Raw genomic sequence first — 26,484 nt, 5'->3', positions numbered from 1 at the left:
GGGACCTCAATGTCTTGTGATAGTGTCAATTTAAAAGACATTTACATCGACTTTTTTATTTAAACATGAAAAATGGAATATGCAAAGTGGGTGAGGAGAAGGGAGAAAGTCCAGGGGCAAGAAAGTTCTCAATAATAGAATGAGGTGCTTTTAAGGCTAATTTCCAAAGATGCCTCTTGACAGCTGCAGGAGCAACTACCTGGCAGTACTTCCGACAGCTCCAGTCTTATTTCTGTTCAGGTTACTTCATTTGCCCCAGTTCAGCAGCAATATTCCTCACGATTTCAACAGAAATAAGGGAATTTAAAATAGTATTGTATATCACCCTTAAAAAATGGACCACTCATCCTCTGCTTTTCTAAAGGAATTTTATGGTAAAAAAATAATAATAAAGAAACTTCAAGCATGTACGTCCATTGTCACCTATTCTTTGAGTTTTTTTGTTACAACTACAGCTAAGGCAGAGTTAACTATGGAAAATATGGGGTAATACAATCCATCTTTGAGCTGGTTGAACCCGGGAGGCAGTGGCACCCCTGGCTGTGGCAGGCACAGTAGGTGACCACAGGAAGGCCTGTTCCGCAAAGCCCCAGGAGTGGCACATTCGTGAACATGGGTGTTTCGGGTATCCTCATGATGTATTTACACCAATCGAATGCAGGTGTGAAAAGCCAGGGCCTTGTCCGCACGGCCCAGAGGAAGGATGGGCAGCAGTGCCTTCCTGCGGGTTTCCTTTAGAAAGCATTTGTGTGCGGTTCTGGGCTCCCTCGTGCAAGAGGGAGAAGGAACTTCTAGAGAGGGTCCAGCATAGAGCAACAAAGATCATTAAGGGACTCAAACATCTATTTTATGAGGAAAGACTAAGCGAGCTGGGCCTGTTGAGCCTGGAGAAGAAAAGATTGATTTTATCAACATGTATGAATATGTGAGGGGAGAATGTGAAGACGATGGGGCCAAACTCTTCTTGGTGGTGGCCAGCGACAGAATGAGGGGTAATGGGTACAAATTGAAACAAGATAAGTTTCATCTCCATACAAGAAAAACTTTGTTACTGTGAGGGTGACAGAGCCCTGGCACAGGCTGCCCAGAGAGGTTGTGGAGTCTCCCTCTCTGGAGATCTTCAAAACCTGCCTGGATGCCACCCTGTGCCACGTGCTCTGGGTGTCCCTCCTGGGGCGGGAGGATTGGACTAGATGATCTCTAGAGGTCCCTTCCAACCTCAACTATTCTGTGATTCTGTGTGATTTAAGAAAGCCTGGAGAAGGGCTACCCACAGCTCTACTGTAAAGGATGCCTTTTTATGAGGTATAGTTCAATTTGTAGCATTTCCTGGGGGTTGGAGATCCTCATGCGAGCTTTTAAACCGAGGAACTGGGTTGTTTTTCGAAGAGCCGGGGTGCCAGGGTACCACCAGGGGGAGGCTGCGGGCAGGGGGTGATGGAGAGATGGCGGCAGGGATGGCTGCCCCCCTGCTTCCCTTTTCCTCAGCAGCCCCGCGCGGGTCGCCACGCTCAGCCCGAACCTGATGGCCCCGCACCGGCCCCAGGGGGCGCCGCCGCTCCGGGGAGCGCAGCCGCCGGCCAGGCCCGCCTCGGCGGCGCCATTTTGTCTGCGGCGCGGAGGGCGCCCTTTTCCCGCCACCATCTCGGCGCTGCCGTCGCCCCGCTCGGCCGGCCGCCATTAGCCGCTGCGGCCGGGGTGGGAGGCCAGGCGAGGCGGGCGGCGTGGCCGAGCTCCCTCTGGTGGGCGCGGGGTGCCGCCGCGGCCATGTCGGCGCTGGCCCGGGAGGAGCTGTCGGCGCTCGCCGCTATCTACTGCGGGCCGGACGAGTGCGAGGTGCTGTCGGTCTCAGGTGAAGGCGGCCGCTCCCGCCGCGCCGGCTTCGCGTCGCTGCCCGGCCGCCATTTCGGGACGCCCCCGCCCTGCCGCGTTGCAGAGCCTCAGGGCGGTCTTCCCGGCGCCGCGCGGGCTCCGTCTGTCCGCTCGCTCGCTCCCTGGCGGCCTGCCCGGCTCTGGGTGCTCGTGTGTGCTGCCCTCCGCGCAGGAAAGCAGCGCAGGGTGCTAGTCACGGCAAGGGATGTATAAGCGGAGCAGCAGTTGCGTTTCCCACCTGCGAGAAAGCCCGTGCGGGAGAGGGAGAAGAATTAACTGGGGAACAGCTGTAACTGCTTCAGGTCATTTCTGCCGTTTTGTTGGGGACAGGGTGATAACTGGGGCCGCAGGTTGTGCCCTGAGCTCTCCACCTTAGGCAGCGTATGTGTGGTTGCAGGCTGGCAGAGCCATGGAGGCCGCTCTGCAGCTGGAGAGCTGAGCGGAGCGGAGCTGTGCTCAGACCTGTCAGCTCCCGCAAGCCAAAGGCTAAAAGTGTAGTAAGTGTACGTGTTTCTTACTCTATGCTTTCTACACCAGCCGTGGCGGTCACTGTTTTTCACCTGGCAGCTGTGGCGGTCACTGTTTTTCACCTGGCAGCTGTGGCATCATCACAAAAAGGGGCTAAACTCTTCTCGGTAGTGGCCCGTGACAGGACAGGACAGGTAATGGGTACAAATTGAAATGCAGAAAGTTCCACCTCCATGTGAGGAAGAACTTCTTTCCTGTGAGGGCGACAGAGCCCTGGCACAGGCTGCCCAGAGAGGTTGTGTAGTCTCCTTTTCTGGAGATCTTCCAAACCCGCCTGGATGCCACCCTGTGCTCTAGGTGTCCCTGCTGGAGCAGGGGAGTTGGACTAGATGATCCCTAGAGGTCCCTTCCAACCTCAGCCATTCTGTGATTCTGTGAAGTTCATCAGCGAGAGGGACCACGTTTTGGTACCTGTGCAGTCACCTCACGGAGTGAAGAAGATCTAGCAGGTAGGATGTGCAAGTGGAGCATGTCCATCCAGGGCATGAGTAAGCTTTGCTCAGGCCTTGACAGGCATGGTACCTCTGCTACATTTGTGTGAGAGCCTCAGATGTGGAGACTGTGTGGACAGTCTCAGAGGGATGAAGATATTAGTGTCTGCATGGAGCCCAATTAATGAGTGCAATCTGAAAATTGAGTTGTTTTGTGCCTTAGTCGGCTTGAGGCACCTCTCTTTTCTAGCATCTTGCTATTTTATATTTTGGATTGGTGTTTAAGGTATATTTTTAAAATAGGAGGAATCTTTTATTGAGTTTTGTTTTCTTAAAACCCAAGAATCTCAAAAATGTTATTTCATGCATAGCTTAAAAAATACAGGATCCAGGCTTAACAGATGTTTATTTAAAAAAAATGCGACCATGTCTGAGCATTGCATATGCATGTCTGTTTCTCCAAATCTGTTTGAGAAATCTATGTGCATACTTCTCCATACATAATATTTAGAAAAAAAAAATGTGTTTATAAATAATCAACATGTAAAAGGCTTAGAATCTTTCCCAGAATACAGAGTGAAGTTCAATGTGGGCAAAACAAGAGTGGGCTATTATATTTATATTGATGTGACATGACCTTGCAGGGCCATTAAACAAAGGTGTTTTCTTAGACTGTTAGGATCTTGTGTCCTGGTTGACTTCCATCATTTTCCACTGGAAATGTAAAGATTATTTTGCTATATTCATTGGTTTATGTTTGCTTTGTCTTTTTAAATTGTATAGCTTGTCATTGGTAAACAATACAGAGATATAACTTCCCATAAGACTGCTACATTATCTCTGATAAATTGAGAGTAATTTGTGTGTAGATCCATAGGATAAAAAAGGAGGCCTTTGGGGATTTATTGTTTGCAGAAATGTAAGAAAATTATTTTGCAGAAGTCTTGCTGTGCTAAAAACTTCAGCTTTCCGGGATCGATGAAGTATTCAAACCAGAAAATGTGCTTTTATCAGAAACAACGTATTAATGAATTTAAATAGTTACAGCCTATCTTTCTTTTCTTACATGTCTATTTGGAAAGATTAGCATTACAGATAGAAAACCATAATTTACTTGTTAATCTGTTGTATTCTCGTTTGCTTACCAAGCTTGCAATAAATATATATTTATATATTCAATGCTTGTACTTCAGTAGGTGCTATTTTGTGAATTTAAAAATAGACTGCATGTGTTGCATTAAACGCCTTTGGGCAGGAGAGGAGGGGGATATCTGTCTGGTTGACATGGAACATAAGAAAAAAATCTGAAGTATGCTAGAGCTAAATATACTGATAAGCATGCAGCTATGGGGGGAAATGAGTTAACATGTTTTGGATTTAGTCTTATTAGCACATTAACTGCCAACAGAATGATAATATCCCACTCTTTATTAGAAATAATCACTGCTTTGCTGTGCAGTCAGTGCAGACCTTGCGATGTGGGCAGACAAAGGAAATATTTTCTGTAGAGCCTCCTCTACAGGGCAGTGGTCATTTGCTCCTTGTTCTAACAGCAGCCTGCGATGTGGGTGTTGAAAATGAATGTGGTGATGTTAAAAATCAACTTTGTTGTAGCCCTGCGAACATTTTGAACCAATTCTCCATTGACCAAACAAGTCTGAAGCGGATGTAAATGAGTGTGATGGCTGGGGGCGACGCACCTTGGGACGGGGGACCACGCTGCTTCTCGCGCTGTGGGTTAGCTCAGCGTCGCGGGGAAGGAGGCGAGATTCTTGCAGGCTTAAGAGTAGGGTGGCTACAGTGGGAGCTTCTTGCCTAAGGGGCAGGGTTGGCCTGCGGGTTTATCCGTCAATTCTGAGTTGTTCAGATCCGTTATGACAATTTAGTGAAAAATCCCTGATAGGATTATCAGAAAGGTAATGTGGTTTTCTGTTACTGTAATTAAGATGGCAATAGAGTATTATTCTTCAACTCAATTTTAGACTGTGCTTTTTAAAGAAGACATTGGCCACGTAGTTTAAAACGAAGCGGTTCTGGGCAGGAGCATGAGGCCACTGCCTTGCAAGGAGGGTGGCGGGAGGCTACACGCGCGGGCTGAGACCCTGCAGAGCCGCGCCGGGTGCTGCGGTGCCGTGCAGCCTTTTCCCGTGGGAATGTTCCCGTGTGCGGAGGTGAGCACGACGGCCTGCAGCCTGGCAGCAATGACAGAGATGGCAGATCCGCCTTGCACATTGAGCTCCCCGGAGAGGCTTCATTAATGTCCTCCTGCTGGCACTGGGTCGTTCTGCATGGGGATGGCTGTAAATTCCTTTAATTCACTGGATGTCCGCCTGCTGCTTCCAGTGCTGGGTTTGACTCTTTGTTCAGGGCAGGAGTGGCTTGTACTTGTTTGGAGGCCTCTGTTATAATACTAGACTTTGATGGTTGGATTTGGAAGATTTGCTTATTTTACTTTGTCACTGGCCTATCCTGGAGAATTCTTCATATGAACCAGGAAGAAAATTTGGACACAGCCCCCTGGTTAAGCTTTCTAAAGTCCAATTCACTTTTAGATTCTTTCACTTATTTAACAAGGTTCAAATATAATATCATAAAGAGCATCGAGGCTGGTTAGCAGTGTCAGCAATGCTAATCAGACATAATTCGACTGACTGTCATGTAAAGGAAAGTAAGATAAGGTAGGGGGATAAGAAAGCAAGCCACTTCAAAAGAACTCCTCTGAAACCCAGCTCTGCTCTAATCTGTCTTTCAAAACTGGCTTCTCCTGCCCTTGTAGAATGAATCAACCTGACATTTTAGCAAGTTTTTAAAGAAATGGGGTGAAGTGTTGGGAATGCATCAAAGGGGTGAAGCAGAGAAGATCTGAAGAAGATCACCTTTTATCTGATATCCTCTTTTTTATTACAGAGGAGCTAAAGTAGGTTAGGTCTTTGTCCCCTCTCTTCACTTTATGAACTTCTGTATTTTTTACTCTGTGGAACATATTTTAGACTAAGAAGGGCTCTAATGCAGGTATTATTGCACGTAACTGTTGTTTATTTTATTCTGTACATATCAAGTGTAGCCGATTAAGCAGTTTGTCAGGATGGGGTCTTTTTGCCTTCTGGCTACGTATTATGTGTACCCTGTATACTCTGAAAATAATTCTGAAATAGATCAAAACCTTGTGTATTTAGGGTCAAATGCACAAAAGAGAGATCTTAATTATCTCAATCCCATGTAAATACAGGAAAAAAGTGTTTCTCTGAAAGTTATAGAAGATAAGGGATTCGGAAAGAAAGGAGTAGAAATTCATTTTCAGTGTACAACTGTCTTTGAATGCTTATCTTTTCATATAATACTATGTGCATATTTTTATCTTGCACTCGTTGTGGTAGTAAAACTTTCACAGTTTTTTTTTTCCTTAGACGAAAGGTAGACCAGTGCTGAGTGCTTCCAGAAGAGTCTATTTTCAGTCATCCTTGCTGCTGATACTCACCTGTAGGAGCTGCCTTGTGTGTTTATAAAAGATAATCCTTTAGTACTGACTAGTCTGGACTTCAGAAGAGCCAAAAGGTGTGAATGTTTGTTAGAATGTGTTAATAACTTTCCTTCTAGTATGATATGGAAGTGTTTCATTTCGGGATTCCTTGCAAGTATAGCTTGAGCTGCTGGCTGTGAAAAAAAATGTATGGAATGACAGTCATGTGAGTTGAAGTGTTAAAGAATATAACATAACCTACTAATGTGTATATGTTTAAACTTCAAGCAAATGTTAATGTTTATTTTTTGATATTTTTCAGAGACGCATGGAATTACATTTAGAATTCAAATCACTATGAAAGAACTGCTGGACACAGATTTACTTTTAAAGCTGTTATTTCACTTACCGGTCAATTATCCATCAATTCTGCCAGATATTTCTGTTAACTCAGACCAGCTTACAAGGGCCCAGTGTATGGATGTGAAAGATAAATTACTTGAGCAAGCAAAGAAACACCTTTCTGAACCCATGGTACATGAGCTGGTTCTTTGGGTACAACAGCATCTTAAATACATCATTAGGCAATCAACAGCAGTTTGCAGTGAAAAAAAACCTTTGTCAAGAGAAGCGAGCACAGAGGATGGAATTTGGATGCTCTTCTTGCATTTAGATCACATGAGAGCAAAGGCAAAATATGTCAAAACTGTGGAAAAATGGGCTTCAGATCTAAGGCTGACTGGAAGACTGATGTTCATGGGCAAGATAATATTGATTCTTCTCCAGGGTGACAGGAGCAACATTAAGGTGCAAGAACAATGAATGCTGACTAGTTCTATTGATTTACCACTGGCAACCTATGTGTCTGAATATTTTTGTGTGTGTTTCTTCTAACATAACAATTTTGGAAGCAGATTGATCATTAGGAGAGTAGGAAGGCCCCAAAACTTTCTTCTGTGTTTAAGAAAAATAAGTTTTTCTGTGAGCCTGTGTTGCTTTACTTTCCACAGTAATAACTTCCCTGTATTTCCCATGTTTCCTGACTCCAGTGTGCTTAGATTCCATCTCCTGTATTCCTAAAATACTCCAGAACATACCCAGCAAATAAAAAGTTTGTAAAAAGAAATTGATAACAGGCATGTTTCTAGCTCATTGCTGAATGTCCCTTCCTTGGTGTTCATACCACACACCAGGGCTTGCCATGTCTTCTCTGTTTTTGTGAACTCCCACTGGATTAGGCAGGTCTTTGTGGTGATGTCGGAGGAGGAGATGTTGGCTTTTCAAAGCCAGGTTCCCTAGATCACTTGAGAATGTGTGTGACTTAAAGCTACTGGATAGAAACAGGCATGTGGTGTTTGGGATGGGCACTTCCAAAGTTTGACTAGGTTCTGAAATAGATCTTTTCATTTAACACAGGTCTTGCATTTTGCTAAACTTCAAGGATACTAATATTTTCTTCTTTTTAATGCTTAGGAATACTTGATTCTTCAGAAAACTTCTAAGGTAGATGTGGACTCGAGCAGAAAGAAATGCAAAGAGAAAATGATTAGTGTGCTGTGTGAAACAAAGATACAGCCACAGCATGCAAGGTATAATTTAGTACTGTTGTGGATAGAAAAGTAACTGAATTGATAATTACATTCTAGGCATGTTCGTGAATTTTCCTTGTATGTTGTAGGTTTCAGACATTTGAAGTCAAAGACTATTCAACTATGGATGAGCTACAAAAGGAATTTGAAGCTGCAGGACTTACAGCTCTTTTTGTTGAATTTGTGCCTTCTCTCTTAAAATGAAACTCTGGACTTTTTGAGCAAAGCAACATTCAGTGTGGATGCTGACAGAAAATAAAAAGACTGATTCGGCAAATGTCTCCAAGTTTTTCTGGAAGAAGAAGAAGAAAAAAGTCAGAAGTAGCCATCCTCCTGCAGGCAGCAAAAGGCAATTTATATATTAAAAATGATGATGCTTTGACTTGGTGTATTGATAACCATTTTGAAGAAACGTGGAGTTAATTGTGATATTTGCACGGCAAACATGAAAAACTTGAAGAGTGGGGTGGTGTTACGCTTAAGTTCTTTCTGCCATTAGAAACTTTCTCATTCACTACTTGTTTTCATTGTTTTGTTTTGATTCTCTCTCATGATAGTTTTTTTTCCAGTGGCCTGCTAGAAAGCATGATTAATTCTGTCTTTCAAAACTTACAGTATTTATTAGAATATTTATGTAAAAAGCATATTGAACTCACATTTGAGTATGTGAAGTCAGCATGTGGTTTATATCCCCTAAGTGTTCACCTGCAAGTGTTTCCTTCTCTATTTGTCTGACTCTGTAAATCCTTGAATGTTGATTTTTTTTTTTTAAGAGAAATTTTGTGTCATTTGGAACCTTAAAAAAAAGGTGAGTAATGTTAACATTTTCACTTCAAAAATGGGAGATTTAAATTAATTTAAAAGTTGTATAACAGCTAAGGTAGTAAAGCCAAATATTCAGTTATTCTCAGTTAAAAGGTCTGTGTTGAGAAATTGTGTGTCGCTAGAGTCTAAGGTCTTCAAAAGATGCAGGGGCTCTTGTCTGTATGCCAGCAAGATGTGGCAGGTATCAGAAACAGAAAGGGTCTTATGCACATGTGGTGTAAGGAAAAGTAATAAGTGACTCTGCAAGTCTGTGTTTTGTAAGGTTTTACCAGGTGGCTTTTATGTCCTCAGACAAATCAACAACTTGAAATCCCCTACTGTTCTGGAAAGAGAGTAATAAGGTAATTCCAGCACAACTCGTATCAAAATCTGAGCCATTAACATAAAGTTGGGCCCTTATCTGTTTTGCATGTAAATCATCTAAGTATTCTTTCTGTTGATTTGGGGAATTGGGTTGAATTGTTTATTCAATATGTCATCTCAGTTTGGATATGGCTGCAAAAATAATTGAAACTTAGTTGTGGCTGTATTTTTTGCAAGATCAGGAGTAGACTCTCCAACTCTTTCTATTAAAAGCAACTATAATTAGCTGTTTAAGAAAGCTATGTGTAGAGTCAAAGACTGCAAGTTGCACTCGGATATAAACTCATGTATTTTCTTGAATATTGTCACCAGATACCTCCTTGATTACCTGTTCGGTCAGAAATGACATTCTATAGCAGCCAGTGTCGGGGGAGGAAGTTGTTTTATTTTTTTGTATATATAAAATTTTTATATATACATATAAGTGAGCAAGAAGCTAAAGAACAAAATTCTTCTAATCTGTGTTTATTCTCTTGATGAATGAAGTTGTTCTAAGAAGCTTGATTTTTTTTGTGTTTCAGGAGCCATATTTCAGAAGCAATTTGTACAGTGGATTTCTGTAACTTGGATTTGTTGCTCACTAACTTGAATTGGATAAATCAGTAAGTCCAGTATAGGAAAGGATTATACTTCTTATGCCGTGGCTTGGTGTACTCTAAGAGAATTACAAATCTGATCAGCCTGATACTGGTCAGACAGCAAAGAATAACATGAAAACTAATGTCAGCCTGATTTTGTCAAAGCAAATGCTTTTGCCTACCCATCTATCAGTCACTTAAGCTTGAATGGTATATAGGAGTATATCTTGTTTTCAGACAAGTAAACAATATTCTTAAAGGTTGTTCTTTTGGAAAGATATTGCAGCTGTTTATTAACTGGTGGTTTGTTGGCATGTATTGTAAAAAGAGCTGAGTAAGCCTGTGAGCCCCCAGGGTCATAGAAGTCACAGACTATGGTGCATATATTTCCCTCCAAAGGAAGAGGAACAGACATACAAGAATAAGATTCAGGGAAATGAAGCTAAAACTGAGAATAGTTAGAGTGCACATATTGGTGCCTAAGAAGCCGGTAGAGTGTATATAGCTATACAGTCAGACATTTCACATGCAAGGAAAAAGAAAGTCCACAAAGAGAAAATGGTTTAACCAGTGAAAGTAGCTTCATTGTGGATATTGTCTTACAATTAGTTCTTTGAACAGCATGTTTAATAAAGCCTCATTTCCTGTGGGTTTGCTTCTGCCTAAGTACATGTGAAGCCTTTCCTGTGGCAGAGATACATGTGACAATGCTTTTCCAGTTGGATTCTCCAGTGTCTGCTAGCAGTTAGGCTTCCTCTGCCTAACTCATTAAAGTAGCAATAGGATTTTTATTTCTCTCTGTCTGCTACCTGTTTTTATGGAAGTTGTAGGAACTTGGTTTCTCTGTGACATCTTAACTTCTCATTCTGGTTGAAATTAATTGAATTCAAAAGTTTATTAAAAAAATGTAATATAGATATATGCATGCCCCATATGGACAGCACAGCAGCATAACCATAGCTTCCTTTGAAAGGCTAAAATGAAAGCTGGTGCTGTAGGACTGACTGCTTGAAAAAAACAAGCTTTGTAAAACAAAGCTTTGAATTTTGGTGGGTGTTTCTGGATGCCTTGTTTTACTAACTGAGAAGAAAACAAGAATGTGAAATAGGAATAAACCCCCCAGCCCAACACTGGCCTTACTAGCACAGTTGTGTTTTGTAGAGATACGTCATATCCAAAGTATTTACTCTAATCCGGAAAAGATTTACTCTGATCCAAAGAATGGAGTGATTGGTGTGCTACCATTCAGTTTAATGGCATGGGTAGGTATCCACTAGTGTCTACGGATGAGTCACTAGGTGGTTTTTTTGTTTGTTTGTTTTTTTAAAGACTAGCCAAAGAGTGTCCAAGCATGCTGTATATCTGCATCTCCTGTGGTACAGTAAGGACAGTGTGGATAGATCTAATGAACATTTCTCTTTTTGTGCAGCAGACATGGTTTGAAGTAACCAGGAGAGGAACGTGAGGTACTGGATAACAATAGACAAGGAGTGCATTAGACTGATTGCAGATTAACTACCCAGTTGTAACTACCCAATTTACTGACAGTCATTTCCACCTCGTGACCAAGGTCTGTACATGAAATTATCTCTACCTGTGTAGAAGAAGGAGTCAAAATAAAACTCCCTTCTCACCAGCAGGATCAAATATTAATCTTTTAAGGCACTATTTATAGCAGTCATAGTACTATTTATTTGTAACCTTTTAAAATTATTATTATTGCAAGTTGAAAAGAAACCTTTATATCCAGCACATACTGGAAATTAGCCTACCATTCAAGAGACTAGCATGGCTTCAGTGGAAGTGAGAAATGCAGAGTTCTAGATGAGGGAAACCCTTCTCAATAGGGGGCATCATCAGTAGTGAGATCACCAGCTTTTTTTAATTACTGACCAATAATGTAATTGTTCCCCCTATCATTTGTTATATGCTGTCACAGGGAAGAGGAAATACAGAACTAGATGAAAATCCTTGGAATGATCTCTTCAAGCAAGTAAATGTAAAGTATGTTTTCATTTTGTGGATAAGGTCTTTCTGTTGTTTTTCAAGTTTTAACTCATTTTTATGTAATACTATTTGCCTCTTATTTCTGTGTGAATAACCCCAAGAAACAAGAAGATTATATTATGCACAAAGTGCTGTGAAGTGCAACAAATAAAGCACACCAAATAGCGGAAAGATGTTTTATTTCCATTATATCTTTTTTATAAAACACTTTTGAAAAGAAACAAAGATGATTTAAAACATGGTGTCCGTTGATTTGTTTAGTTTATCTGTGAAAATGTGTTCAATTGTGTTAAGAGTTCATCAGAAATAAGATGATAAAATATTACATGTACTGTATTTCTGGCAGAATTTGAAAGTGAAATTGCTTGTATTATGAAATAGTGTAATTTTTGGAATCAACTTTCTTATATCTTACAGTATTTCTAAGCATTACTGTCCCATCACTTTATGCGTAAGACATGTAACAGTGCCAACACTCTCTTCTGATTTTGTATTTTATAGGTATAGTTAATTTTATGTTATTTTATGTGAGAAGTATCATTATTTATGTGCTTAATTATGGGCATAAATTCAACCTGAAATGTAAATATGCTAATAGCATTTTGCAGTTATTGTTCAGAACTATTCTCATATCTAGGCTTTTATATCATTACTAGTTTGTGTTTTCTAATCTCACGATATTCACCTGCGGTGAAGAGCACTCTTCAAGTGACAGGAAAAAAATGTGTATAAGACAGGTTTGCATAGTAATTTGAGGAAATCTTTGGATTCTAAAAATAAAATTCTGTAATATTTTCAGTCAATCATGCATGTGGCAGCCTTAATTTTATGCTATAATAAGGTATCAACCGTTACACTTGATTTTGTGGTTTTGTTTTTGTGTTTTTTAAACAATATAATGCAAGCAATCAGTTTGTATTCTGCATTAGAACATAGCTGATCATGGAAATGTGGTCAGTATTTTATTACTATTTTCATTATAAATTTCCGTTATTCATGGTTTATAACTTGAACACAAAATGTCATTTTACAATGAAATTTGATAGAAAAGGTCTCTGCAGGAGAACAATGGCAGTACTTTGTGCTTATTAACTTCAACTTTTACATTTCTGAGAAAAGAAATGAAAACTGATTTATATGAAAAACAGTCAAATGATCACAGTTTTCTTGAGCAGAATTTAACAGCTAACTTGCCATGTTATAGTGTAGAGTCACCTGAGAGCTGCTGGTTGAAGGTGGGATGCTGTCCGAGGCCTTAATGGGGCCGATTCTGGCAGTGCCCAACTGCTCCACTGAAGCTGGACACATCTTGAATGTGATACTGAGAACTGAGGGACTAGTTTCTGCTCTCAGAAAACGAAGAATGATTGACTGCTGCCTAATCCGAGTTGTACATCAGGAGAGAGGTCTGTTCCAGTCAATTTTAATCCCATCTCCGGGTACTCCTCCGCATCCATGCTGCAGACGCTAATAGTCTAAGCTTTACACTTTTGCTAGTTGCAAAGACTGCTGCAGGGATTTAGTGCAATGATTTTAAGATGAAGATGCTAAAATCAATGTACCTTTAACCCTCTTGGGAGGGTAGAAAAAATTAACACAATGATTTTACTGGTCTCTGATCACTAAACTGAAATTGTACAGAAGCTGGATATTCTACGTACAGAAGTTGATGATATGAGTAGCACCTTTCAATCAAGATTTAGAAAAAAAAATATTTTTTTTTTTCTTTAAGAAGTTAAATAACTACTCCGGAGAAGCACGCTGTCCATGTGAGATGCTGAACAGAAGCTGAGCGGTATGGGTAGAGCTATGCCAGAGGCTGGTTTTTATTTGGTAGAAGTGGAGGTGTTAGAAGGGAACAGACGGCAATAGAAGCACTCGTGATGAGCCTCTTGGAGAAGCCAAAAGTTTTTTTAGTATTGATTACTCCCTGGAAAAGAGGTGTGGGGATATGAGCAAAGAATTTCCTGCCGTATCCAAGCTTCCACTAAGAATGTCTGAAATAAATATGTAGCTTCATTGTCATCCTCTCTTTTTAGAAGAAACTGCATGTAGAACTGAGAACAAGTAATGAAAGTTTTTAGTTATAGAGGTGGCAAGCCTAACTCAAGAAATGTAAGCTATGTAAAGGAATTCAAGTGTTTCTTTAGATGTTTTCCTAAAATGACTTAGGGGTGATAAGAGCTTTGAGGCAACAACCTCAAGAAAGTCTTACAAGCCTAGGAGACCAGGCTGTCATGCTTCCAGGTGGTTGGAAAGACGGATTGACGAGGTGAACAGCAGCTTTCAGGAGTGAGTATCTGCGAAATTTGGGAGATTTGGAAAGACTAATGGGACTGACAAATCACTTGCAGAAAAAATTGGCCATTTGGGTGTGGAATCAGAGAACATAGGTAAGACTAATTTTTTTATGATACTTTATCTGCATTGTATTTAGAGAAGCCTGCAGTGGAAGTGTAAGATTGTCCTTTCTCAAGTACTGCATAATGGTTTAGGAGTTTTGTGTATTGCAGTTCCGTGTCTGTTACAAAGATTTGATGATAACAGGGTTGCAGTTTAGTTGTATCATAGGGTTTAACTATCACAAACCTACTTCAGGTCAAGAATTTTGTGGGGGATTAAAAACCACCCTGTAATTTAGGCAAGACGCACGTAGTAAGAATAAGAATGTGAGGGAAAGAAAAGCCTCCATGGGAATGGCTACAGATTTGTTTCTAAGATAATCCCTACAGTAAGGAAAGACTTCAGGGTAGCATTTACATGGACAAGGAACCAAAAATGCAGCAGTTCAGCTGGGCTGAACATGTAGATCAAAATTTTGGGGCTAGAAGGTCCTGGGAGTCTGTCTGGAAAGGAAGCAAGATAAGGCTTATATAAAATAGGGATAAAATTTCAAGGGGAAGTATTCATTTAAAAATTGGTGCTATGAAATGAAATGAAATAAAGAAAAATGACCTACAACTGGCCCATTAGGCAGGTCCTGCATGGTGCCATGAGGCTGAGGTGGGCTCGTAGCAAAGCAGCAGGGTGTCTGCCCCGCGGTGCCTGCTCCTGGATTGCTGGGTTTGCTTGGTTCCTGCCGCCGTCCTGTGGCTTTGCAGCAGCATCACCCTCACATCTACCTGCTAAAGAGCTCCTGGCATGTGGGACTTGGGGACAGCTGAAAACAGACACAAATCTTGGGAGTGCAACCATCAGGCTGATGCTTTTCAAGGTCTCGGTGTTTAAACAATAATGGGAGTTTGGCTACTGAATGTGTAGTGGGATTTATAGTGTCCATAGAAGCACTGATCTGGGCTCAGAAATGTTTAACAGACAAAATACACTGGAAAAAAAACCTAACTTAAGGCAAAATAGTCAGTTTCAAATCAAGGGAATGATCATAGAAGATGAACCTATTCAGCAATGGGGAAAACTCTGCCTGAAAGTTGCACATTTTCATTGTAGCTGAGATGATTGGGTAGGGGGGAAAACTAGTAATTGGGGTTTTTTTGCACTGTTGTTAATAACTGGGTAAAATAGGCAAATGTTTTTTCTTTTTTTTTTTACCCGCTGTCTATAGAATTTTCTTATAAATGTATTACTAAGGTGAAATAGATCACTTGTGGGCAATTGTTTTTCAGCAAAAAACTTTCCCTACACTCATGTTGAGTGCAAGATTGGAAGCCCTACATGATATTTTAGCTGTTCCGATTTCTTATGGATCTGAAGTAGGAATGGGTTACAACTTGCTGGAAATCTCTTACTAACAGCAAATCATTAAAGTGAAGCCATTAATGATGCAAAATTTCAGCTTGTAAGGAATAAAGAAAACTACGATAGAGAAAGATGTGTGTGTGTGTGTGTGTGTGTGTGATTCTTATAACCTGGTATTTTGCAGAAACTTTGTATAAGCAGCAGAAAGAGGGTCTGATATTTTTCTGGATAGAAATCAGGAATGCTTTTCTGAGCCAGCAGGAGGAGATTATATTTGTCCCGTTTAATTCCCACTTCATCATTTTCAAATAGCAAAAAGAAAGAGGTTTGGGATCTACTTCTGGAAGTATGCCATGAAGGTGTTACTGAACAAAGGCTTTAACAAACCTTTAGGTGCCATTCGTTAGTTTAAGGAGAAGAAAAACACATGGAAGTATAAAATTCTTTTTAAAGGATTCTGATTTATGTGTGTGTGTGGGTGCTAAATAAAAAATTGTTTTTCTTGTGTATCACACTAATTTAATTTATAGTGGCCAGAAGCAAGAAGATGAACAGAGGTCTGAGGAAAGGCTAGTTTCATGGCAGTGTGTGGCTTGTGGCAGTTCAAAGTGATGACTCTTATCTCATGCAAGGTACTGGCGGTATTTGAGAGACTAATGTCTGCACAGGTAAGTGTTTTTTTTTTTTTCTGTCTGTAATTTTTTTTTTATTAAAGCTACAGAATATGCTGCAACATGCACCACTGAACAGTTGAGCTCATAGTATGTGAACAGCTAATCTGCAATAAACTTCAGGTTGTGCTCAAATCACTGAACTTGAGTTACTCCAAAAAATGGCCATTTATCTTTGGATGCAAAGTAAAAGGAGTGGACTTTTCTCTGACAAACAGAAACCTGTGGCCATGCAGAAATGGAGAGTTTGATTTTATTGCTTTGGCAGTACTGAAAAATTACTGTGTAAGAAATAGAAATGTGTGACATACCTGTGGTAAGCAGACTGCCATTTTAGCATTTTTTTTACTAGAAGTCTTTTGTGGCTGCTGTTCATTGCCTCTGTTTGTTTCACAAACCTTTTCATATTGAATGTAGAACAAAAACAATAAGAAAGGCTTGAGTAGTGATTGGCTTATGACAACAAAATTATTAGTTTTTCAGTGTTCAACAGTTATTTTCCTGCAAAGCAATAGCTGACAATTGTGAATATGGCAAATGGATACTATTGCTTCCCAGGGGATGTCTGTGGTCAGGATAGACCAGGTGTCTTTTCAATTGCTCTTTTTACTCTCCCTTTTGGATAAGAATGGGCAGGCTTTTGCTTATTTAAGGAATGGGTTTGTACTGAAAGTTCTCACTTTCTCTTACAGTCTGCATTAAGTGCAGGCTCCTTTGCTCATTCATTAGAGCATTAGATCAGGAGTTACCCCTAGGAACTAGTTATTTCTAAAATAAAGGATCTTAATAGAGTATGACTGGAAGTTCATCTGGCAATCACAGCTATCCTAGAATGTAATATCCCCTCAGAAAATCAGTGTGAATAATTTCTGGTGTTGCTGGAAAGGATTGGAGTTTGAGGGTGAAGTGTTGTGTAGAAGGTGCCGTAGAGGAGCAATTGTGACTGCACCAGGACCCCAGTACACCTTTTGGTAGTTTCTGTAGAAGAGGGAGGAGGTCTGTATGGAGGATGGAGATTCCTTGTGATCCAAGCTGAAAAGACTGGAAAAAAATGAGCTCCCGATAGAGTGAAAATAGTCTATGATGGCCAGCTGAGACATTTCCTTGTGAAGGAGTCTGAGCCCTCCTAGGACGGAGCTCAGCCTTCGCGTAAGCGCAGTGCCAGATGGGCATGATGACAGTCTGGCTGGCTCCCAGAACCGAGAAAGTATCTTTGGCAGCTAAGTCTGGAAGGAATGGGAGCATAATGCATTTTCTGCAGGCAAAGCGGGAGCTCAATCCCGGACAGCTGATATACCTGGCCACCTGACAGGCCCAAAGAATTGGGGATGCATTAGGGTAGTTTTTAGGCTACATGTAAACTGATATTGACGATGCCTCTGGGAACACTTGATTGATACTTTCAAGATTTTCCCTGAAAATATGAGGATAGAAATATTTTTTTAAAAATCCACAACAACATTGTTTTCTACAATGCTGTTTGCTTTTGTGGTCTTGGTATACACCATGTTCTGCTGGTTTCAGAGATGTGGCACTTAAGGGAAATGACATAGTTGTGGAGGGGACTTGTACAGAGGATATGCGTGCATCTGTATGAGAAATGTACTCAGGTTTCATTGGGCAGGAATATCTGGCCTTTCTGAACTGGACAGTGCAGAAGGCCTCTCTTACTAGGCACCTGGGCTCCTGAACCCAAGTTTTGCCCGTTCTTTTAAGAAGCAAACCAGTAGTGAACTGAATGGGATGTTTCAGACCAAAGCATGTTCCAAAGCACATCACATCTCGCATTATATGCAGTGTTATCTTGTTAACTGTCAGTGTTTTTAGATGGGATGTTTTATCTAAGGGCAATTCTGGTGTGGTGGAAGTAAGGAATGTCCTGCTATCATGAGGCCGCAAGGGAGCTGGTTCTGAACCTCAGGGCCAGAAGACATAGTCCTCTTGTGTTTTTTCTCTGAAATACTTACACATTTGCTAAATGATAGAAAATGATCAAACTTGCAAGTGAGCTACACAGCCAAATAACCTTTTAGAGTTATAGAGTCTCACTCTGTGAAAAGCCGTACACTATTATATAAATGGAACAATGCTCATTTTTTCCTCGTTAGAAATGCAGTTTATGTTGTCTACATAAAAGCAAATTATTTAGTGAAATGCCATGAAAATTCTTTTTTTCTCCCTTGTTTGAAACCAGTTTAATATTAGCTGATGTATTAACTAGTGTAACACCTCTGGTAGATATCGAGCCCCATATGAACCCCTTGAGTACAGGACACAATGTGCAGCAATGGCTCATCTTGCAAACAGGCTGCCTCCATTTCCGAGATATCAGGTGTGTGGGTTTTGTTTTTGTTGTTTTTTATTTATTTTTTCTCTCTGCCTTAGTAAAAATGGAATAGAGTGGGATAGATCTTCTAGAGTATAGTCCTCAATGTCTGTCCAGTCTGCTCTCTAACAGGAAAAAAAGCTGAGAGAGAACTGTGAGCTGAAATGGGAATAATACTTGCTTTTGTGTTTTCCCTGAAATAAGGAATATTTTAGAGTCCCATGTCTCAGGCATGAAATTCTGTATAAGAGAGTTAAATTTAGATAGGGAGAGTTTGGGAGAAAGATAGATCTTAGCCCCAGGATTCTGCTTTTGACTCTTGGTTTGTCTGACTGTTTTTTTATGTCTTGGCAAATGGTTGCTAAAACGGGAGTCTGTGAGCCACACAGATTGCTGCAGAGACACGAGGAGGTGAAAGCACAATAATAAGGTCTATTTTAAATGTTTAAGGAATTAATAATTGCTGAAAAGCACAGATTGTTAGAAGAGCAAGCATCTTATGTGCAGTGTTACAGACAGATCCAGCACTTGTGGGAGACATTTGTGACAACAGTCTTTCAATGGGTGACATTTATGTACATGATGGAGACAAGACCTCTTTATGTAAAATTTACATGAGCTTTCTAATGTCATCAGTCTTTTCAGCTTAAAAAACTCCTTGTCTAATAAAATTAACTCCTTGTGTCCAGTGATTGGCTTCTTACCCACAGTGGTTTTTTTAATCTAAAGGAGTATTTGGAACCTGGACAGAAAGGGATGCTTTTGGGTGATACAGCAGCACATAGTGAGTAAAGATTGAGGTGGAGAAGAAATACTGAGTAGAAATGCAGAATGAGGAAGAAGGGGGGTAAGGAAGAGGCACAGTGCTAGAAACCGACGCTAACAGTGTGAGGAGGGAGCGAAGCAGGGAGTGCCAGACAGGGAGTGCAACGAGTGAAAGAGGGAAGTTTGGAGAAGGCTGCCTGCAATATGGCTGTGCGTGGGCGCGGGGGCCTGCGTGCGGCACGAGCTCGGGGAGCAGAGCCCGGGGGCCGCGAGAGCCACGCGCCCGGCAGCGCTGCCCTGCGGGTTGGCAGCGGGCCTAGCTGGGCCCCGCGAGGCCGCGTGCCCTCCCATGGGCTCTGCGGCAGCAGAGAGGCTGTGGGCGAAGGAGGTAGGTCTCACTGCTGCCTTGACCCCCTCAAGGAAAAACCACAGCAGTTACAGCTTCAAATGAGTCACCTCAGCCTTTTACATGTCCCTCTTCCCACAGAACTGCACCATTTGCAGTGTGGGCCGGCAGCAAGGACCGAAATTGTTTCATGGTCTCTAATGATTAATTTTCATGAAGTGACACACACGTTGCACTGAACTTGGCAGCGTTAGAGCTCAGATATGAGCCTGTGGTATGTTATTGCTCCCTCTGCATATGGCATTACCCACCTTCGATCCTTTCAGATTTGCAGCATGGGAATCGATAGAATAAATTTTTGTTGAAGGCCGCACACAACAAGACTTAATTCCTTGTGACTTTTCAGTGAGGTCGCCTTGGCTGGCTGTGGATGGTGTCCTACTAGGAGATACTATAGGGAAGAATAAATTCTGACACCATCTCTACAGTATGCACGCTTTTGTTGAACTTCTCATGATGGAGATGGCTGGTGTGGGGTGGCTGCTCTTTGCTAGGCCAAGCAGTGAAGGACAACGTGGCAAGCAGCACAGAGGCGCAACGCAGTCTGGCAGCACCTGGTTCAGCTGCTGCTGTCCCTCCTAACCCCTCTGTCCCCTTCAATCCTGCAGCAGTAGTTGCAAGAGGCAGTAGCTCTCCTGTCCCAAATATCCTCTTTTCGTGGAGTTTACCGTGTTCACGATTTAATCCAGAATAAACTGCACTTTGTTAGGACGTGCTAATCCTTTCAGATGCTGTCGTAGATCTGGCAAGCTACTGCGCATCAGAATGTTTTGATCTGGTCTCCTTGGAAACTACTACTTAGCAGTAACTTGATGCTACATTTGGAGTATTATGATTAATTTAAGCTTTGCTCCTGCAAAGCCAAGTAGCGTGGGCCTCCTGCGTGTGACTCGTCTTGCTGAGTTTATCAGAACAACTCGCCTGCTTGAGAGCATCCCGATGGGCTTGAGGAGTTCTTCCGGAATCTCCTCAGGCTGTATTTGAAGCTCACTGTTATAAATCTTGATTGTTATGGATAGCTGTGTTTTTAGGAATCTGTTGCCTAATTTGATATTTTCCAAACATTTCTTAAAAAAAAAAAAAAAAAGAGTCTACTTCTGCAGTTATGAATAAATATAATGCTCCTTCTGAGGCCATTAAATAGTGTTTTAATTAGCCTGGCAAAATTGGTTTTGGCTTGTCTTTTAAGTCTTTAGTATCCTATTTCTATTAACAAAGTGATAATCAACATTAAATTCCAAAATGTAACCAAAGTAGGTCGTATTTTTATTAACTGGAGATAGATAATGAATGTGCCCTATATAAAGATTTGGATTAAATCTTCTGAGATGCTGAGGATAGTGTTTTAATTAAGGTAATCCTTATTTGCATCTAAGAAACACTATGCTACTTAGATATTTAAGACCTTAGTGGTGCATATTAGTGCATTACCTCAACAAATCTAATAGAGATTTAATACTTGTTTTTGAAGTAGCAATCTGTCATAAATTAAGAGCATTTGCATAATAAATTTAAAGCATCTTATTCTTTGCAGAGTTTTGTGTAATTAAGGAACACTTTCAATGTTTAATATGTTGCAATTTTTATAGTGCTAGGAAGGTGTACTTTGTTGCTAAACTAATGCTCATTGTCAGCTTCTTTTGATACAGGATTCCCAAGCCCCACAAATATTTCAGGACACTTGTCATAAAGATTGAGGCTCTGCAGACTATTCCACTGAATCCGAAGGTGAGAGTTATGAAATAATGTACTAAATACTTGATAAATTGCCTCATATGATTGGAGTTTGGGCCTGCAGTACTGGTAAGAGGACTGTGCTCATAAAAGTACGTCCCAACCTGTTGATATAGATGTACACACAACAGCCATGCTCAGCTCATTTTAATGAGAATTAACTTGGAAGTGTGTTTCATTTTTATGTGTTAAATAACATAACCTGGGCCTTTTAGATTACATAAGTTCAGAGCATACTCTATCCCTAAAGACTGCATCTTTTTTTTGATTTCCAGGCTGCATTATCTATTTTTTAAGCTCTGCCAATGCTCTGATCACCAGCAGGAACAAGCGCCCAGGCTTGGGCTGAGCAGCAGCACTGGGGCTGGTCACAATCCCAGCTGGGGATGCCAAGGGACAGAGGGGCAGCGTGTGCAGGGAGGCCCCTCCCGGCCCTGTATCCATTGGGTTTGCAGGTGGCTTCTGCTCGCGCTGCCTTCTCCTGGGCCGTGGATGTCTCGGTTGAAATAGGCGATGCTTAGGGACTTTCTCACCGTACTCACTTAACATTATCTGCAAGACCCCACTCCTCACTGGGAACAAAGCAACAGCAAATCTGCCATCTTCTTCCATTAAAATCTTGAACAAGAAGACCTTGTGCTGAATCTTCTTTCCATTTTGGATAGTGGGATGCGCAGGACTGATTTGGGCAGCTGTGGGTGTGCTTTGTTGAATTCCTGTATGGATAAAGATTTTCCCCTACCTCTTAAGACTTTCTTCCCTTGGGGGAAAACTGTGCTGATACTTAAACTTTAATTTTTGTTCGCATAATTTAGCCCTGCTGCTCCTCTGGGAGCTGTGCTGCACAATTCCTGTCTCTTGGGTATTTATGTCAATCAGGAACAGCATCTTTCTTGCAAATAAAAAAGCAAATCAATAAGAAAATCATGATGATTATCATTCTCATTTTCCTCCTAGCACAACCATAAAACAACAGTGTACTAGAAATGAACATGAATAAAACACTCCTACTAGGAGTTTCATGTAATCATATAATTTTAGATATTTATGTCCAAGTAATGGAATATAGCATATTTGTGTTACTACAGTAGGCACAGATGAATCTCTCTTTAGGGATGTTCTTAGAGAGGGGCAGATGTTGATATCCTGTTGTGGTTTGACCTGCTGCTCTGCATTTTTAGTGAAAATTCAGAAGAAAACCAGGTAGAAGAGGGTTGGGTAACACAGAGAGCCAGTCTTGTACAGGCTCTTCACTAAATGCACCCTGTTATTAAGGGGCAGAGCATTTATAATAATTAACAAATTATTCTCATTCTTACTGTTGCTTTTGGTACCATTAGCTAGCAAATTACAGTTTTTCTGTGTCTATTATAGTTTGGATGCTGGTTGGAATGATTTTAAACCTCTGTTCATTTTAGCTTTGCTTAGATTGATGCTGAAGATTACACGTTATTTTTTCTTCTGTCATAAACCCGTGTCACAGAAGTAGAGGGACTTCAGCTATTGAGATCAAAGGTTGCTGAACTTTGCTAGATAGCATGGCATGAAGGTCGGCTGTGATGAACGGTGCTAGGACTTGAAATAAGAGTAGCAGGCCTAAGAGCATGAGTCACACTACTAGGTCTTCATGTCTGCAGAAAATTTGTGTGAACTGCTGGCTTAAAGCATTGCCAATTTTCCATTAGTAATGAATTACAGTAGTAATTTCATTAATTTCTTCACCTCAGTCAGGATATGTTAGTGTAAGTTGCTTAACCAAGCATCAGAGGAGCCATTGCAGTTAACCTTTAGTCCTTTGGTGTGTAACCAGGACCAGTTAAGAAGTAAATTAGCGTAACATCCCTTTTAAAAAAATTGCTTTAGATAAGCTGCGGACATAATTTTTGCCTGTTTTTAATTTAATAGCAGGTTTATGGTTTTATGCAAAACCATTCACATTACATCTGACCCTCTGGGAACTGCCTTTTTTTTTTTTTTTTTTTTTTGTCTGTGTAATTTGGTGTCCTTAATAATCTACTGTCTGTTAAATCCAGCACAGGCTTGATTAATGAATTGTGATGAACCAATGCATTAATTTACAGGTTTGGTCTAATACCCTAAAAGGCTACATCAGTGCTTCCAGTTATTAATGCTAATAAATTTGAGAGAAAAAGCAATATGAGGAGGGGTGAGGGAAGGTAATATGTGACAAGTCTCGTCTTTATTCATGTCAGCATTCATGTCTGTAGCTACTTTTTCATACAAAGGGCCTGCAAAATTGCTTTACAACACACAATACGAAATCAAGAACTGCCTGGTATTGTTTAAAAATACTGTAAATTTTCTAAATCTGTGTCTCCATGTTCCATAGTTTATTGACTATTTGAGGTCCTTATTCAACATAGCTCTGCACACTGTATTTTAAATACCACATAACATAATTTTAAAGTTCTTTACTATTAAATCTCTGATTGAAACACTATCTGACTATGAATTTCTCACTATAGAGCCATGGCCATGGTAGGTCTTAGGGAAAAATCCTGCATATGGTGGGTTTGTGATGCTAAAAATAAAATTTAAGACAAGCAACCCATTTCTAAAACTGTATTGAGGCTTTGGAGATGAGCCTTTTGAAGAATTTAAATCTATAGGCATAATTCCAATGTAATATTTTTAATTTATCAAACCTTCATGTCTCTGTTGCATGTAGTACTTCAGAAGAGTAGAATGTATTCTGTTCAGTGGTCTCTAGAGGGCTGGCACAAGGAGGAAAGGGACTTGTAATTGATTATTTAATTTTTATTGAGAAAATAGTCTTGGGGAATGGGGCAGTAATATGGTGTTGAAGATTTTAAGTTGGTATAAAAAAGTATGAATTTTTGTCTTTGATGCTGAGCCTTTAGATCTCAAAAATATCTTAAAACAGCATAGAAGTTCAAAGAAGGGGTTTTATATCCTCTCTCCTAGGGTATTAAGTCCACAACACTGGAACCTGGACTCTTCGAATTGTAATTCTAGCCTTGCCCTGTTCTGATAAATATGATCTAAGAATTAGTATTTTAGACATTGATGTATCCATCTTTCTGTCTATTAAAATATAGCATGACGTTTAAAGTCCATTTTAGCAATCATGCCTCAGGCATCATCTTTCTAGTGGGGCATAGGAATTTTTGCTTGTCCTTGAGAAAGATGACACTGGTACAGAATTGGCATCTCTCAAGTCTTGCATTAGCATCTATGGCACCAAAGCATTGCTGGAATCTGGGAATGATATATAGAAAAATTAATACCATTTAGGTTGGCCACAATCTTTTCCCCCTATTTCTGTTGCTTCTTTCACTTCCTCACTCTTGAGGAGAGAATAATCTCTACTGCAACTCAGCTTCTTTAATAGGATTCAGAATACATGATCGCATTAGATAATGTACCTGAGGCAATCTGTGTTTAGACTGCTGATAATTACATGCAAAAGTCATTCAACAATGAGGCAATTAATGCTGATGAACTTTATTAAAGTCAGCTGTCAGCAATAGATATTGCTGGCAAGTTTCCTAATCCTATATTTATAATACTTTGAAATTCCCTTATGTTCTATTCTATGATACATTTCTGTTTAATGGGATAAAAAACAAAGATGTTTTGCCACTAGAAAATATTGCTGGCAACGTATTTATATGTGACACCAATAAGAACCAATATGAGAGGTTGGAAGTCAGCTTGGTTGCCTGAATGCAGCACCTGGCTCTTACCAAAGAGGATGATGGACAGAACCAGTCAAAGCAGCAGGAGAGAGACAGCCCTAGATGGAGGAAGCAGGGCCTACATCTGCTCTCGCTGTGGATTAACAGACAGTAGATGGAGCTTCATGAAAAACATGGAAGACTTCCGTATATGATCCGCAGAGGATATGAGAAGTGATGGTAATGAAAGAGTATGTATAACACAGTGAAATAATATGTAAAGGCAATGTTAAATATAGGAACAGTTTTAAAATGTAGCAGTAAAATACTTATCTCATTGCTAATCCAGTATATTATATTTCAATAGGTATCGTTATAGAGATGTTATGTGTTAGCTTTAGAGCAAACCCTTGCACAAGATCCCCTGGAAGAGCAGTGCCAGCAGGAGCTGTGAAGCCCTTCTGTCCAGAGGCAGACTTCTCTCGGGAATGCAACAGGAAACGCCAGTGCGGTATTTTTCTCCTTTGTATGCTGTTTATTAAATACAAAGGCATTGTCGTTGTGGCCAGGGATCATTAGCAGGAATATCCGTGTGTGTTTACCTGTTCTTCCCCACTGGCCACAGTTAAGAGAGAGCCCTTGGCTGGCAATCCCACAGGGAGGTGGTCACCATTAATTACACATTTGGTAGAGGATACTACATGGTATTTTATGTTTTAGTTTTCGGACTGTGTGAATCACTAAAAATGCGCATGGCAGAAACCCTGGTTAAGTTACCTGGAAGTGTGTTGTGCTAAGCATGAAGGTTCTGAATGCCGGTTCATGTATACAGCCCTTTCAGCTGGAACAACTCAAGTATTTGGAATGAGGTTAAGTTTCTAGGGTGAGGTTGGAGATGAATCACAGCTGGATTTTCACCTTTGGCTTTAACTTTTACTAATCTTTTTTCTGCAGCTGACAGGAAGATCATATTGAACTAGATAAGCTGTACAAAATTCCTGCTGTTTTAACCTGAAATCATGTGATATAAAGGTTGAGAGCTGGAAATGAAAAATGTAATGGAAAATGTTCCTCCTGAAGTGCTGGAGGCAACTCAGCAACAGGGCCCCAGCAGGAGATCCACCAGAGCTGGGGGAGGCTCACCTGGGTCTCTGTGACCATGGAAGAAACCTATTTTGGCCTGTCTCATTTTGGCTGTTGGCACAGAGAGGGAGATGGCAGGGCTGGAGCCTTTGCCGGTGAGGGGAGGTGCGGGGACGGGCTGGTCCTTGAGGACGTGATCCCCACGAGCACCTCTGCATTTGGGGGCCCGGCGGTGCAGGGCAGAGCCGCGGCAGTGGGGCCGTGTCCAGGGGCCCGCGCGATGCCAAACTGGAGCTGCAGGGTGAAATCCCCTGCGAATGCCTGGTACCTGTGAGCCCTGTCAGGCAAGCGGCAGCTCCTAACTGTGAATTTGGGCTGAGTTTGTTCCCATCATTGACTTTCCTGTTCTTGCCTTGCTTGTTCAAATAAGGTGATGTTTAGCAGAAACTTGCAAAGGAGCTTTTTTTTATCCCCTTTCCAAGGGTTTATTT

The 26,484-nt window shown here is 41.0% G+C and overlaps 1 protein-coding gene across 4 annotated transcripts; it reads left to right on the top strand.

The window, feature by feature from the left end:
• Positions 1-1,758: 1,758 nt before the first annotated feature.
• RWDD3 (RWD domain containing 3) lies at positions 1,759-8,106 on the top strand. Of its 4 annotated transcripts, XM_088524578.1 has the most exons (5): positions 5,368-5,509; positions 5,608-5,748; positions 6,614-7,098; positions 7,765-7,880; positions 7,970-8,106. In XM_088524578.1, the coding sequence occupies exons 3-5, from the start codon at positions 6,649-6,651 to the stop codon at positions 8,082-8,084; spliced, it is 681 nt and encodes a 226-aa protein (XP_088380704.1). In that variant the 5' UTR covers positions 5,368-5,509; positions 5,608-5,748; positions 6,614-6,648; the 3' UTR covers positions 8,085-8,106. The 4 variants fall into 4 exon arrangements, with proteins under 4 accessions (XP_088380701.1, XP_088380704.1, XP_088380702.1 ...); XM_088524575.1 differs by lacking the exons at positions 5,368-5,509; positions 5,608-5,748 and adding an exon at positions 1,759-1,852; XM_088524576.1 differs by having other exon boundaries at positions 5,368-5,748.
• The last annotated feature ends 18,378 nt before the right edge of the window (positions 8,107-26,484 follow it).

Source organism: Tinamus guttatus, unplaced genomic scaffold, assembly GCF_059628265.1.
Source record: "Tinamus guttatus ecotype Peru unplaced genomic scaffold, ASM5962826v1 Tinamus_guttatus_pri_ptg000211l, whole genome shotgun sequence".
NCBI lineage: Eukaryota > Metazoa > Chordata > Aves > Tinamiformes > Tinamidae > Tinamus > Tinamus guttatus.
This window is presented reverse-complemented; position numbering and strand designations above follow the sequence as displayed.

Coding starts and splice junctions, on each gene's coding strand:
- RWDD3 (XM_088524575.1), top strand. CDS start 1,768: ATGTCGGCGCTGGCCCGGGAGGAGCTGTCGGCGCTCGCCGCTATCTAC. Junction 1,853..6,613: donor CGAGGTGCTGTCGGTCTCAG/GTGAAGGCGGCC, acceptor GATATTTTTCAG/AGACGCATGGAATTACATTT. Junction 7,881..7,969: donor ATACAGCCACAGCATGCAAG/GTATAATTTAGT, acceptor TGTATGTTGTAG/GTTTCAGACATTTGAAGTCA.